The sequence below is a fragment of the Dama dama genome, chromosome 26, assembly GCF_033118175.1.
Source record: "Dama dama isolate Ldn47 chromosome 26, ASM3311817v1, whole genome shotgun sequence".
Lineage (NCBI taxonomy): Eukaryota > Metazoa > Chordata > Mammalia > Artiodactyla > Cervidae > Dama > Dama dama.
This window is the reverse complement of record NC_083706.1, coordinates 29,547,664-29,561,722: the sequence shown is the minus strand read 5'-3', so window position 1 is coordinate 29,561,722 and position 14,059 is coordinate 29,547,664. Positions and strand designations below refer to the sequence as shown.

At 39.0% G+C, this 14,059-nt stretch overlaps 1 protein-coding gene across 1 annotated transcript in view; it reads left to right on the top strand.

Moving 5' to 3' along the window:
- Positions 1-14,059, top strand: part of MAP3K5 (mitogen-activated protein kinase kinase kinase 5) — a 212,502-nt gene that overhangs the window by 121,539 nt on the left and 76,904 nt on the right. The window contains exon 11 of the mRNA XM_061130296.1: positions 8,223-8,330. Within this exon, the coding sequence (XP_060986279.1) occupies positions 8,223-8,330 (108 nt within the window). The remainder of the gene's footprint in view (positions 1-8,222; positions 8,331-14,059) is intronic.

Below are 14,059 nucleotides of genomic sequence, written 5' to 3'. Positions count from 1 at the left end.
GTGATTTATGTCGGAGAGTGTTTTGCCTATGTTCTCCTCTAGGAGTTTTATAGTTTCTGGTCTTACATTTAGATCTTTAATCCATTTTGAGTTTATTTTTGTGTATGGTGTTAGAAAGTGTTCTAGTTTCATTCTTTTACAAGTGGTTGACCAGTTTTCCCAGCACCACTTGTTAAAGAGGTTGTCTTTTTTCCATTGTATATCCTTGCCTCCTTTGTCGAAGATAAGGTGTCCATAGGTTCATGGATTTATCTCTGGGCTTTCTATTCTGTTCCATTGATCTATATTTCTGTCTTTGTGCCAGTACCATACTGTCACAACTATGGATAGATCAACTAAACAGAAAATTAACAAGGAAACACAAACCTTAAATGACACAATGGACCAGCTAGACCTAATTGATATCTATAGGACATTTCACCCCAAAACAATCAACTTCACCTTTTTCTCAAGTGCACACGGAACATTCTCCAGAATAGATCACATCCTGGGCCATAAATCTGGTCTTGGAAAATTCAAAAAAATTGAAATCATTCCAGTCATCTTTTCTGACCACAGTGCAGTAAGATTAGATCTCAATTACAGGAAAAAAATTGTTAAAACTTCAAACATATGGAGGCTAAATAACACTCTTCTGAATAACCAACAAATCATAGAAGAAATCAAAAAAGAAATCAAAATATGTATAGAAATGAATGAAAATGAAAACACAACAACCCAAAACCTATGGGACACTGTAAAAGCAGTGCTAAGGGGAAGGTTCATAGCATTACAGGCTTACATCAAGAAACAAGAAAAAAACCAAATTAATAACCTAACTCTACACCTAAAGCAATTAGAGAAGGAAGAAATGAAGAACCCCAGAGTTAGCAGAAGGAAAGAAATCTTAAAAATCAGGGCAGAAATAAATGCAAAAGAAACTAAAGAGACCATAGCAAAAATCAACAAAGCTAAAAGCTGGTTTTTTGAAAAAATAAACAAAATTGACAAACCATTAGCAAGACTCATTAAGAAACAAAGAGAGAAAAACCAAATTGACAAAATTAGAAATGAAAATGGAGAGATCACAACAGACAACACTGAAATACAAAGGATCATAAGAGACTACTACCAGCAGCTCTATGCCAATAAAATGGACAACTTGGATGAAATGGACAAATTCTTAGAAAAGTATAACTTTCCAAAACTGAACCAGGAAGAAATAGAAGATCTTAACAGACCCATCACAAGCAAGGAAATCGAAACTGTAATCAAAAATCTTCCAGCAAACAAAAGCCCAGGACCAGATGGCTTCACAGCTGAATTCTACCAAAAATTTAGAGAAGAGCTAACACCTATCTTACTCAAACTCTTCCAGAAAATTGCAGAAGAAGGTAAGCTTCCAAACTCATTCTATGAGGCCACCATCACCCTAATTCCAAAACCAGACAAAGATGCCACAAAAAAAGAAAACTACAGGCCAATATCACTGATGAACATAGATGCAAAAATCCTTAACAAAATTCTAGCAAACAGAATCCAACAACATATTAAAAAAATCATACACCATGACCAAGTGGGCTTTATCCCAGGAATGCAAGGATTCTTTAATATCTGCAAATGAATCAATGTAATACACCACATTAACAAATTGAAAGATAAAAACCATATGATTATCTCAATAGATGCAGAGAAAGCCTTTGACAAAATTCAACACTCATTTATGATTAAAACTCTCCAAAAAGCAGGAATAGAAGGAACATACCTCAACATAATAAAAGCTATATATGACAAACCCACAGCAAGCATCACCCTCAATGGTGAAAAATTGAAGGCATTTCCCCTGAAATCAGGAACAAGACAAGGGTGCCCACTCTCACCACTACTATTCAACATAGTGTTTGAAGTTTTGGCCACAGCAATCAGAGCAGAAAAAGAAGTAAAAGGAATCCAGATAGGAAAAGAAGAAGTAAAACTCTCACTGTTTGCAGATGACATGATCCTCTATATAGAAAACCCTAAAGACTCTACCAGAAAATTACTAGAGCTAATCAATGAATATAGTAAAGTTGCAGGATATAAAATTAACACACAGAAATCCCTTGCATTCCTATATACTAACAATGAAAAAACAGAAATAGAAATTAAGGAAACAATACCATTCACCATTGCAACAAAAAGAATAAAATACTTAGGAGTATATCTACCTAAAGAAACAAAAGACCTATACATAGAAAACTATAAAACACTGATGAAAGAAATCAAAGAGGACACAAACAGATGGAGAAACATACCGTGTTCATGGATTGGAAGAATCAATATTGTCAAAATGGCTATTCTACCTAAAGCAGTCTATAGATTCAATGCAATCCCTATCAAGCTACCAACGGTATTTTTCACAGAACTAGACCAAAGAATTTCACAATTTGTATGGAAATACAAAAAACCTCGAATAGCCAAAGTAATCTTGAGAAAGAAGAATGGAACTGGAGGAATCAACCTGCCTGACTTCAGACTCTACTACAAAGCCACAGTCATCAAGACAGTATGGTACCTTACTTTTAAAAATAACAGTCACAGTCAGAGAAATAAGATGCGTTTTCATGTTTTTGCCATGACACTTGGTAATTTCCTTTGATAATCTATGATGTGTGCTTTCCCAGGAAAAGATTATCTCTTAGCTCAAGAAGTCAAGATATCTCTTCAGATCAGATGAATGGGTGCTTTTAATTCATACTACAGTTTTGCTAACTTTGTCACCATCAATATCATCAACATTATTGTGGTGAAAAGTGTCAGGCTCCCCTGCATTGTTACTCCATCACTACCCCTTACTACCCATGTGGGTCAGAGTTAAATGCGGTGTTGCTTTTTACAGTGCTTTAGAGCAGGGATCCCCAACCTCTGTGATCTAATGCCTGATGATCTGAGGTGGAGCTGATGTAATAATCATAGAAATAAAGTGCACGATAGATGTAAATGTACTTGAATCATCCTGAAAGCTCCCCCCCTCCACCCCCCGCCCTACCACTTCATCCATGGAAAATGTGACTTCCATGAAATTGGTCCCTGGTGCCAAAAAGGTTGGGGACCGCTGCTCTAGAGGATGGGAAATAATACTTCACAGGTTCTGGTCTGCAACTCACTATGCCTAGTTTCTATCAGATTGCGATATTTAAATGTATAACACACATACACACACTTTAAAAATACATTGTCCACCTTAACTGGTTCCACACCCATCCTGATAGTTCTTGGAAAATCATCCAAAGCGATGTAGCTATAGCATCCAATTCAAGAATTACTGGCAACTGACTGTATACACAGACTTCTTCCCACGTCAAAGTGATGCCAGAAATCTGTTTGAGCTCTGTAAGTCTCAATCCTTCATACTCAGCGGTGGTGGCAACTCTTAATTCTTTTTATAAAATCTTGTTTTCTAGTGCTCATTGGTAGGATCAAATGTTTCATTTAATTAAATCTATCCCTGGCATTAGCACATTTCTTTTGCTCTTGCTTCCAGAGGATGCCATAGCTCAGCAGGATCTTTCGTTGAAAAGCCTTTCAAACTATAACACTTCACTCTGTTTTCTATCCTGGATAATGTGTAGCCTAGGAAAATACTTCTCTCAGAATGAGCTGGCAGCTAGCCTTTAGCTGGTGCTTTGATGATAGTAAATGTGGTCGTGAAAGAAGACAACACAAAGCTGAAGTATTTGATGGACTAAGAAAGCTGGCTATGAGAGGAAACCACTTATATTAGCGATTCTGAGCTAATTTAAATTACTTTAATATGAATTAGTTTGTCATAATGTGAATGTAAAAAAAAAAAATCCAGAAAATAGTGAGAGAGAATTTAGGAGAATATAGGGGTGTGTGTGTGTGTGTTAGTTGTTCAGTCATGTCCGACTCTTTGTAGCCCCATGGACTGTAGCCTACCAGGCCTCTCTGTCCCTGGACTTCTCCAGGCCAGAATACTGGAGTGGGCTGCCATTCCCTTCTCCAGGGGATCGTCCCAACCCAGGGACTGAACCCATGTCTCCTGCATTGCAGGCAGATTCTTTACTGCCTGAGCCACCAGGTAAGCTAGAATATAGGTGTATACTCCAGGAAAGAGAGGCTCTCTTAAGCAAGAAAGGGACTGTAAGCTCCCCAGGCAAATATTAACTAATTTGATTCAATTAAAAGTTCAAATTTTTGGTCATCTTAAAAAAAAAAAAAACCCACCCTAAATATGGCAAATGCTAGAAAGGGAGAGAATATCTAACACTAACGCTGCAAAAGGATCAATGCACCCAATATGCAAAAACAAACAAACAAACAAAACAGCTCCCACAAACTGATAAGCAAAAGGAACAGAAAAATGGTCATAATCCATAGTTTTAACTGCTCTTGAACAATGAAAAGGATGGACAATTCATAACTGCCTTCTTTCAAAAACAGTAATCTCCTGAGCCAACTGGAGGCTACCATTTAAGATGTCAGTTTCAATCCCATTCATTCTGCTTCACTCACTGCCCTTTCTTACCCAGCCCACTCACTCCAACCAGGGAGTTTGTTGCCCACCTTCTATTGCGTAGAGAAAGGCAAGCTTCTAGAACCTGTGGGCTTATGTCAGTCACTGTAACTATTCATGTCCTTAGAGTAGCGTCTTCTATAGCCCACACTTGTGAAGGCTGCATTAGGTCTTGATTGGGGTGATTACCTTGTCCTTCATTGGAAATGGGTTTGACCAGGTAGCTTATATTAGAAAATCTTATTTAATTGGTTCCCTTTAGCTCACTATCACATCCATTCTCATGCTTCCAAGAAATAGTGATGACTCTGGGCAAAAGAAAACAGACCAAAGTTTCTTTGGAAGATGAAGGATCCCACCATCATTTATTATTATTTGGGTTCAGTTTAATTCATTCTTTCTCCTCACCTCTCTTCAGTGTACGTTTTCTTTCCTTCCTACTTTGAAAAGTTAGGAGACCATCAACCCATCTGATAATGTCAGGTGAGAGGAAGAGGAAGTGGTACTTTCACGGTTTCTATAGGAGCTTAGTATGTACCTCTGCTTACTGTCTCCTCTTAGAGTCTGCAGGCCTTGCTGTCTTCCTTTATACTTCAGAATTTAGCAGTTAATTGTAATGTTAATTGATATAAAAGACAAGAAACTGAAAGCAAGAAAACATATACTCCCAAGCGAGTTGTATTTAGCTGGTTTCATCAAATTGCATCCTTTTCTTGTCTTTAAACAGCCTTTCTGTGACATCCACAAGGCATGCTACAAATTCCTCACATTTTGTCATTTCAACAGCAGTTCAGAGGGCTCAGCAAACATTTGTTGCTGTTCGTTCGCTCACTCATGTCCAACTCTGCAATCCCATGGAATGCAGCACGCCAGGCTTCCCTGTCCTTCATCTCCCAGAGCTTGCTCAAACTCATGTCCATTGAGTCAGTGATGGCATCCAACCATCTCATCCTCTGTTGTCCCCTTCTCCTCCTACCTTCAATCTTTCCCAGCATCGGGGTCTTTTCTAATGAATTGAGGAAGAGTGGCCAAAATATTGGAGCTTCAACTTCAGCATCAGTCCTTCCGATGAATATTCAGGGTTGATATCCTGTGGGATTGACTGGTTGGATCTCCTTGCAGTTCAAGGGACTCTCAAGAGTCTTCTCCAACACCACAGTTCAAAAGCATCAATTCTTTGGAGCTCAGCCTTCTTTATGGTTCAACTGTCACATCCATACATGACTACTGGAAAAACCATAGCCTTGACTAGACAGACGTTTATCAGCAAAGTAGTGTCCCTGCTTTTAATACATTGTCTAGGTTTGTTGTAGCTTTTCTTCCAAGGAACAAGTGTCTTTTCATTTCATGGCTGCAGTCAGCATCTGCAGTGATTTTGGAGCCCAAGAAAATAAAGTCTGTCACTGTTTCCATTGTTTCCCCATCTATTTGCCATGCAGTATTGGGACTGGATGCCGTGATCTTTGTTTTTTGAATGTTGAGTTTTAAGCCAGCTTTTTCACTCTCCTTTTTCACTTTCATCAAGAGGCTCTTTAGTTCCTCTTTGCTTTCTGCCATAAGGGTGGTGTCATCTGTGTATCTGAGGTTATTGATATTTCTCCTGGCAGTCTTGAGTTCAGCTTGTGATTCATCCATCTAAGCATTTCCCTTGAGGTACTCTGCATATAAGCTAAATAAGCAGGGTGACAATATGCAGCCTCAACGTACTCCTTTCCCAATTTGGAACCAGTCCACTGTTCGTACTCGGTTCTAACTGTTGCTTCTTGACCTGCATACAGGTTTCTCAGCTGGCAGGTAAGGTGGCCTGGTATTCCCAACTCTTTAAGAATTTTCCACAGTTTGTTGTGATCCACACAGTCAAAGGCTTTAGCGTAGTCGATGAAGCAGAAATAGATGTTTTTCTGGAATTTCCTTGCTTTTTCTGTGATCCAACTGATGTTGGCAATTTGATCTCTGGTTCGTCTGCCTTTTCTAAATCCAGCTTGAACATCTGTAAGTTCTCGGTTCACATACTGTTGAAGCAATCATTAGACAATAATAATTGCAACCAGTTTTTTTTCCTTATCTCAAGATAGGTAATGCATAGTTTCGATTTTATCTGTTAGAACTATTTTGAGACAACAATAATGCCATCATTTAAGAAGATAGGAGATAACCTGTGCTGTGCTTTTCTAACGTTAGATAGCATGCTCACTTCTTTAGGGGACAAGGAAAGTTCTAGTCCTCAGTGGAGTGTCTTGGGTGCTGTTTTGGGAAACTATTTTATTCCCTATTATTTATTTTGATTTCACAAACACTGGGATACTCACATTTGAAAGCACTGTTTTTACCAAACTAAAATTGAAAAGTAATGATTTTCATATTAATCAGTGCCACTTAGTTCTCTGTTGATAGGAATTTGGACCTTGATTCACCCAGCATGTTTCTGAATCAGACTGTGTTCCCCAGCAAGCTCTTACTGTTTATTTGTGGCATATGCCATCTTATTTTCATCACCAGAGCCTGACCAAGAATTCTTTATGCCCTTAAGGTTTTTTTACCCTTGATTAAAGAAAATTTTGTCTTTCTCATCCCCTTTTTCTAATTCTCTGTACCTTAACTTGAATAAAAAGAGCTGTTCCATTTTCTCTGGTATTTTATTTTCTTCCCAAATATTCTTGCTTAAGACCACACAGGAAATTTGAGCTGAATAGGTGCCTTTAAGTGTCTGTACAAAAAGGTAATATCTGTAGCACCTTTGAAATCAAGGTAGGTGTGGCATTTCAGTGTTATTTGCTCCTAATATGATATGCTAATAATAATGTAAACATTGTCCAGTCCTTTGATGGAGACTCTCATCCCACTTATCATATATCCTCAGATACTCTCCAAAGTAGGGGCTAGTTTTATTTCTCTCTTTTTCTCTCACAAAGCTAAATATATCATTATTGAAGATACTAGTTTTATCTTGGAGGCAGTGCAAAAACATTTTTATTATTTCATACAATTATGTCCATTTCTTTGGCTCCTATATAAAACTCCTTTAATAATAGTAAAAATCTTTTCTCAATCCATTTACAAGGGTATGAAAACCATACTACTACATCTTTCTGATAAGGTGTGGCCACAAAAAAATGTAAAATAAACATGTGATAGTCTATAAATGGAATCTTATGTACATAGAATTATTTGTTCTTCTACCACACTGCTGCCTTGCTTTGACACATTTACATTTATAGAAATTGATTATGAGAAAAAAATCTGAAAAAGAATATGTATATGTATAACTGAATCACTTTGCTATACACCTGAAACGTTGTAAATCAACTATACTTCAATAAAAAAATTAAAATAAAAAAAATTAAAAAAGAGAAATACATTCTGTATTGATTGTAAATAAAATAAAAGCTTTTAAATGTGTGTGTGTGTGTGTGTGTGTGTGTGTGTGTATATATAATTAGAGTCCCTGGGGATAGCGTAACCAACATAAGGACTTCAAAAATTTATTTCCAGTTTCTTTAGCAGTGAAAAGTGATGCATTATTGGAACTTATGGTAACTGTTTAACACCATGAATTGCTCAGAGGCCTCATAGGATAGCAAGAATCCGAAGTTAAAACAGTTTTACTCCAGCTTTGGACTAAGCCTTATGTGTTAATCTCTTGTGTCAGTGCAGGGTTGTTATAACAACTCTAAATGGCTTAAATCTTAAGTCAATAATACTAATTTCTTTGCCTTATGTTTTGAAGGTATTAATATTAGAACCAACCAAAATCTATCAACCTTCATATTTGTCTATCAACAATGAAGTTGAGGAAAAGACAATATCTATTTGGCATGTGCTTCCTGATGACAAGGTAAATTGTGCAGTTATTAAGACAAGAGCATTAGTAGTGAAAGATCTTATACCTTTTGGCATTTATATATTCCAGCAAATGTCTGTGTTAGTTTAGAAGAAGTAGCTTCCTGTGTATTTATTTTGGCATAGATGTATTTGGTAATATAAAATTTGTTAAATTTTGGTTATGGATTTCACCCAATAAAATATAATTCTGCTGTTTGGATTTTTATTATAGATGGCATAGCCATCCAAAGGGCACTCAAAATGGCACTATTTTAAAAAAAATAATAATTTTATTTATTTATTTATTTTTGGCAGCAATTACTTGGGAGGTTGTTCGTATTATATTAGGGAATTGTGATTTTGCAGTTTATAGTAAGAAATATGTTTTTGATCTGGTCCCTATTTCTGGCACAGAGTTCCTAAAACCCTTGGAATTTCCTGAATGCTGAAATGACTTTTGTTATGTTATGTTACTGAGGTAGTACCCTGAAAACACCTAAGGATGGGGCCTGGTTGCCAGGGAAACCACCCAGTAGTTTGGAGGATTGAAACTGTCATTCCCATATCCTGACCTCTGGGAAGGGAGAAGGGCTGGAGGTTGAGTCATTGACCAATGACCAATGATTTAATCAAACATGCCTATGTAATGAAGCCTCCAGAAAAACCCAAAAGGATGGGGTTCAGAGAACTTCTGGGTTGTTGAATACTTGGGGATTTGGAAAGACGGGTGTATGTGGAGAAGGCACGAAAGCTCCAAGCCCTTTCTCCATACCTTGCCCTGTGCATCTCTCTCATCTGAGTGTTCCTTAATCATATTCATGTATAATAAGCTGGTAATCTAGTAAGTAAAATGTTTCTCTGAGTTCTATGAGCTGCTCCAGTAAGTTAATTGAACTAACCTCCAATCCGTACTCCGCTTGGAGTCGTGGCATCATGACGAAATTGATCATAACTAATGTAACTTTCTATATACATCTTATTAACCTTGTTTTTATAAAGTGCAGTTTTCTCTCTGCTGTGCTGAGCTGCACAGTCGTGTCCTCTTTGCGACCCCATGGACTGGAGCCCACCAGGCTCCTCTGTCTATGAGGCTTTTCCAGGCAAGAATACTGGTGTGGGTTGCTGTGCCCTCCTCCAGGGGATCCTCCCAACCCAGGGTTCGAACCCAGGTCTCCATTAGCAACTCAGTGGACATGAGTTTGAGTAAACTCCGGGAGCTGGCAATGGACAGGGAAGCCTGGCGTGCTGCAGTCCATGGGGTCGCAAAAGTCAGACAGGACTGAGCGACTGAACTGAACTGAACTCCTGCATTGCAGGTGGATCCCTTACCAGCAATGTAAAGTGTTTTCTTTACATTGTTTTAAAGTATATGCATACGCAGAAGTAGAGTAGTCATCCAGTTGAAACTACAAAATCTAAGAGATTAGAGACATGAAAATTGTTATCTGGGAGAGGAGATTTTCAAAAGCTTGGTTAGAAAGAGCAGGGTTATCCAAGGACACTTAGAGCAGACCGGGGCTAAAGGAATGAGTGATTAGCAAGTCCCAGCGAATGAGTAGAGAGCCAGAAGTTACTTGGAAGACAGAAAAAGAACAGAAAGTAAGCCAGGAATTTTTGGAAAATGAATACTATTTCCAGTTGTCATTATTTTTCTTTTTCTGGAGGTTCTGTGTTCAATAGTTAGCCTTGTGCTGATTCCTTTATGTTTGTGACAACTGTAGAGACCATTTTTATGTTATGCTAAGAAATAAATATATTAGGACATAAATCATTGCCTTAAGTAGTTATAGACGTAGGCTGTGAATGGTCCTGCTTCCATTTTTACTATCTTTTGATCAAGAAATATTACATTTGCTTTGTCCCCACCGCTTATTACCTTCAGTGTTAAATACGTCCCTTGTTAAAAATTTAAGCTTTTTAAAAATTGATCTGTTTCCATTTTAAATTAATGTCAATTTATTTGTTGTTCTATACATGAATGTCTATATTCATTATCCCTAGTTCTATCCATAGTGTGTTCTTTACCACTGCCATTTTCTCTATTGTTTTATTTATTTATTTCACTTATTTTTATTAGTTGGAGGCTAATTACGTTACAATATTGTAGTGGTTTTTGCCATACATTGACATGGATCAGCCATGGGTTTACATGTGTTCCCCATCCTGATCCCCCCTCCCACCTCCCTCCCCATCCCATCCCTCTGGGTCTTCCCAGTGCACCAGCCCTGAGCACTTGTCTCATGCATCCAACCTGGGCTGGCGATCTGTTTCAGCCTTGATAATATACATGTTTCAATGCTATTCTCTCAGATCATTCCACTTTCACCTTAAATAGAAGTGATACAAATGGAATGAGGACAAGCAATGAAGATTACTTTGTTATTATTTTACTAGTTTTAAGCAACTGTAATAGCTATAATTAAATCAAATAAGCAACAGGTTTAATAGGTTTTAATGGTAAATAAGAAGTAGATTTTTCTTGGAAGGGTGTCATAAAATGTTTAAATTTTTCCTTTAAAAGTAGAACAACATAGTGTTGCTTTTTGTTGATTATATTTATTCCTTTACTCCCTCTCCCAGTACTTTCATTCTAAAATGTGGGGTGAATAGTTTTATGAGCTAGTGTATAATTTATATTGCTACTTTCAAAACTTTAAGATCATTATACCAAGTCCCAAGAGTTAGGGACTCTGTGGTCAGGGGCAAATTAATTGAAGTCCCAGTCTTTTAACAGTTCTTCCTGGTTGCTGCTTTAAAAAGTTAGTGCTTGAAGAAAGTCTGCATGTGTACATGAAAGAAAAACCTAGATTGTGGAAGAGAGAAGTTATTTGCAAGATATTTAAAATCATTGTTATTTAGAATTCCCATCCTTTGAAATTTGAAGCTAAGAACTTCTGGTCTATCTGGTGCAGGGTCCCAGTGGAGAAGTAAGTGTCACCCCACTTCCCTTAGTCCAGCTCCAACCAGTGGCCACTCAGAGGAGACCCAGGAAACATATTAGGGGGATGTATTTACCCTAGGTTCTATATTTTGATAATATGATGCTCTCACCAATCAAGGAAGTTTTTGACTACAAAACTCCCAACTAAAAATCGCTTAAGTAATAAGGAAACATTGTCTCCTATTACAAGAACTTCTGAGGTGGGTCATTGGGGGCTACTTTCAGTGGCTTAGCAGTGTCAGATTTCTGGCTGGCTTCTCTATGTGCTCTTGTTTTTTCTCTCCTGGTCTTAAATAGCAGCACCAAGCATCACTCCATACAGATAGCATGCAAAGGAGGTCAGGGCCTTTCCCCGGGACCAAAAGTTGCATCATGGGTCCACGCCTAAACCTATCACCAGCAAGGGAAATGGGTTTACCATGGCTAATTTAGGGAATCTGTTTCACCATCTCTAAACATTGCCACCTGCACCGGACCAACAAACGCTTTTTCTTAGCAAAGAGGAAGGGAATGGCTGTCGCCTGGGGAACCAACAGCGTCTGCCACAGTAGAATTGCTGCCGTGGTAAACAAAGAAAAAAGTCACTCAGTCGTGTCCGATCTTTGCAGCCCCATGGACAGTTCTCCAGGCCAGAAAACTGGAGTAGCCTTACCCTTCTCCAGGGGATCTTCCCAACCCAGGGATCGAACCCAGGTCTCCCACATTGCAGGCAGATTCTTTACCAGCTGATCACCAGGGAAGCTGCCGTGTTAGCTCAGTTAGCTCAGCTGAAGACACTTTGTCTTCAGCCTTGCCCTAGCTGGGGCACAGCATCTGAGGCTAACCATTTCCAAGAAAATGGTGCTTGTGCAGATCAGGTTGAGTGTTGGTTTGGGGCTTTGGGGAATTAATTATCACTCCAGCACGGCCTCTGCTCTGCCCCTTTCCCCAGACTCCCAGAGGAGCCAGGAAACGTTTACCTCACCTGTTGGCTTTATGGCTCACCGGCGCCTCTGTGTGGTGAGTCCCCGTAGCAAGGGAGGTGAGGAGAGAGGACTCCTCAACCCACATCACTCCCATCTCGGGCCCTGGGCTTTGCACCACTGAAATGGAACATTCCCTGGCAGCACTCAGGGCCTTCCAGGAACCTAACATTCTGGAAATGCTCTACTTCTTTCCTACAGAACCAGCCCGGGCAATCTGGGAAATCTGTCTTTGGCTGCTCCCAGAACGGGGCTGATGGAGGATAGATTTTACCAGAGCTGTCTGGTCGGTGCTCGGCAGTGGCTGTGTTCCATCGCAGGTTGACACCCTGCTCAGCCGGCTCCGTGCTGAGCGCCCCCCTGGTGATCCGGGCTTGGCCTCAGAAAGCAGCTCAGTTGCAGGCTCCGAGGATAAGGCTGCATTGTGTGCAAGGAGTGTGCAGGTAACAGCTGCAGCTCTTGGCTCACATATTTTTAGAAGGTCACCTGAGGCCAACAGGATTTAGACGCCACTTTCCCAATTACCAGCTGAAGCTGCAGGCTGCTATTTTAATTTAAGTCCCTCTGTACTCTGGTTAAGAAAGCGGAGTTCCAGGAGTACCTTTCTGTGGTCCCCTCCCTCTCTGGACCTCACATATAGCAACATTTGCTCTGTGTTAACTCAGGTCATATCCCCGTTACCCGACTGATGTGCACTGAAAGTAGTTTTTTAGTACATCAGCTCTGAGTTTGAGAGGATCTGTTTTTAAGATGCACGGTCCTAGCAGAGGACCAGGTGTTGTGGAGATAAATTGTGACCCTTCAAGTTGCTTTGGCCCAAAGGAAAGTTCTGGACCACCTCAGAGTCTCAGGCTTCGTTACTCACTTCACTAGCCCAGCCAAGACCTCAGCCTCCGGCAGTATTTTAAGTGGGTGGGTAAGAACTTGTTTCTCTGGTTCTTTTACATTTACAGAATTGGATTGCAATCAGAATTGACTACAGTATAGTACTTGATAAATTTAGACACATATATCAACTGCTTTATTTCCATAAAAATATTTATGTTGTTACTTCTATATTGTTGACAATAATATTTTTATAGGAAATATAAAATATTTTTATATTTTATATCTTTATAGGGAATGCCATCTATCTTGTCATTGATTTAATTTTGATACATATGAATTTAATACTGATTTTAACTCAGCTTTAGTAATAAACTCAGGAAATAAATTCCCACATTTAGTTTTCATCTTGGCCCTGCAAATCATTCATGCTTATCAAATGGTCATCAAATTTCTTATGCTCAAACTTTATTAGCATATTGAATTTTGCATAAATTAGGTCACACTTTATAGCAACGATGGACACTGTATACATGTGTCTTTACACATACATGGGCTTCCCTGGTGGTTCAGACTGTAAAGAACCCGCCTGCAATGTGGGAGACCTGGGTTCTATCCCTGGGTTGGGAAGATCTCCTGGAGGAAGGCATGGCTACCCACTCCACTGTTCTGGCCTGGAGAATTCCATGGACAGAGGGGCCTGGCGGGCTAAGTCCATGGGGCTGCAGAGTCAGACATGACTGAGCGACTAACCACACATACACATACCTACTTGCTGTGCTATTTTCTGAAGAAATAAAAGCACCATTTTAGTTAGAAAGTATAACTAAAGATAATTCAGAAGTAATTATCTTTAAAACCTTGCAGAGATTTTGTTCAAATTAATGTTTTTCTTTCTCAGAAAAGAAATATCACTCAACTGTAGTAATTAAATTATTTTGATCAGGGGTTTTTTACTCTAAAGAGGAAAGGCACAACAGTTAATAGGTTAATCTGCTAAAAGTCAAGTTTTAG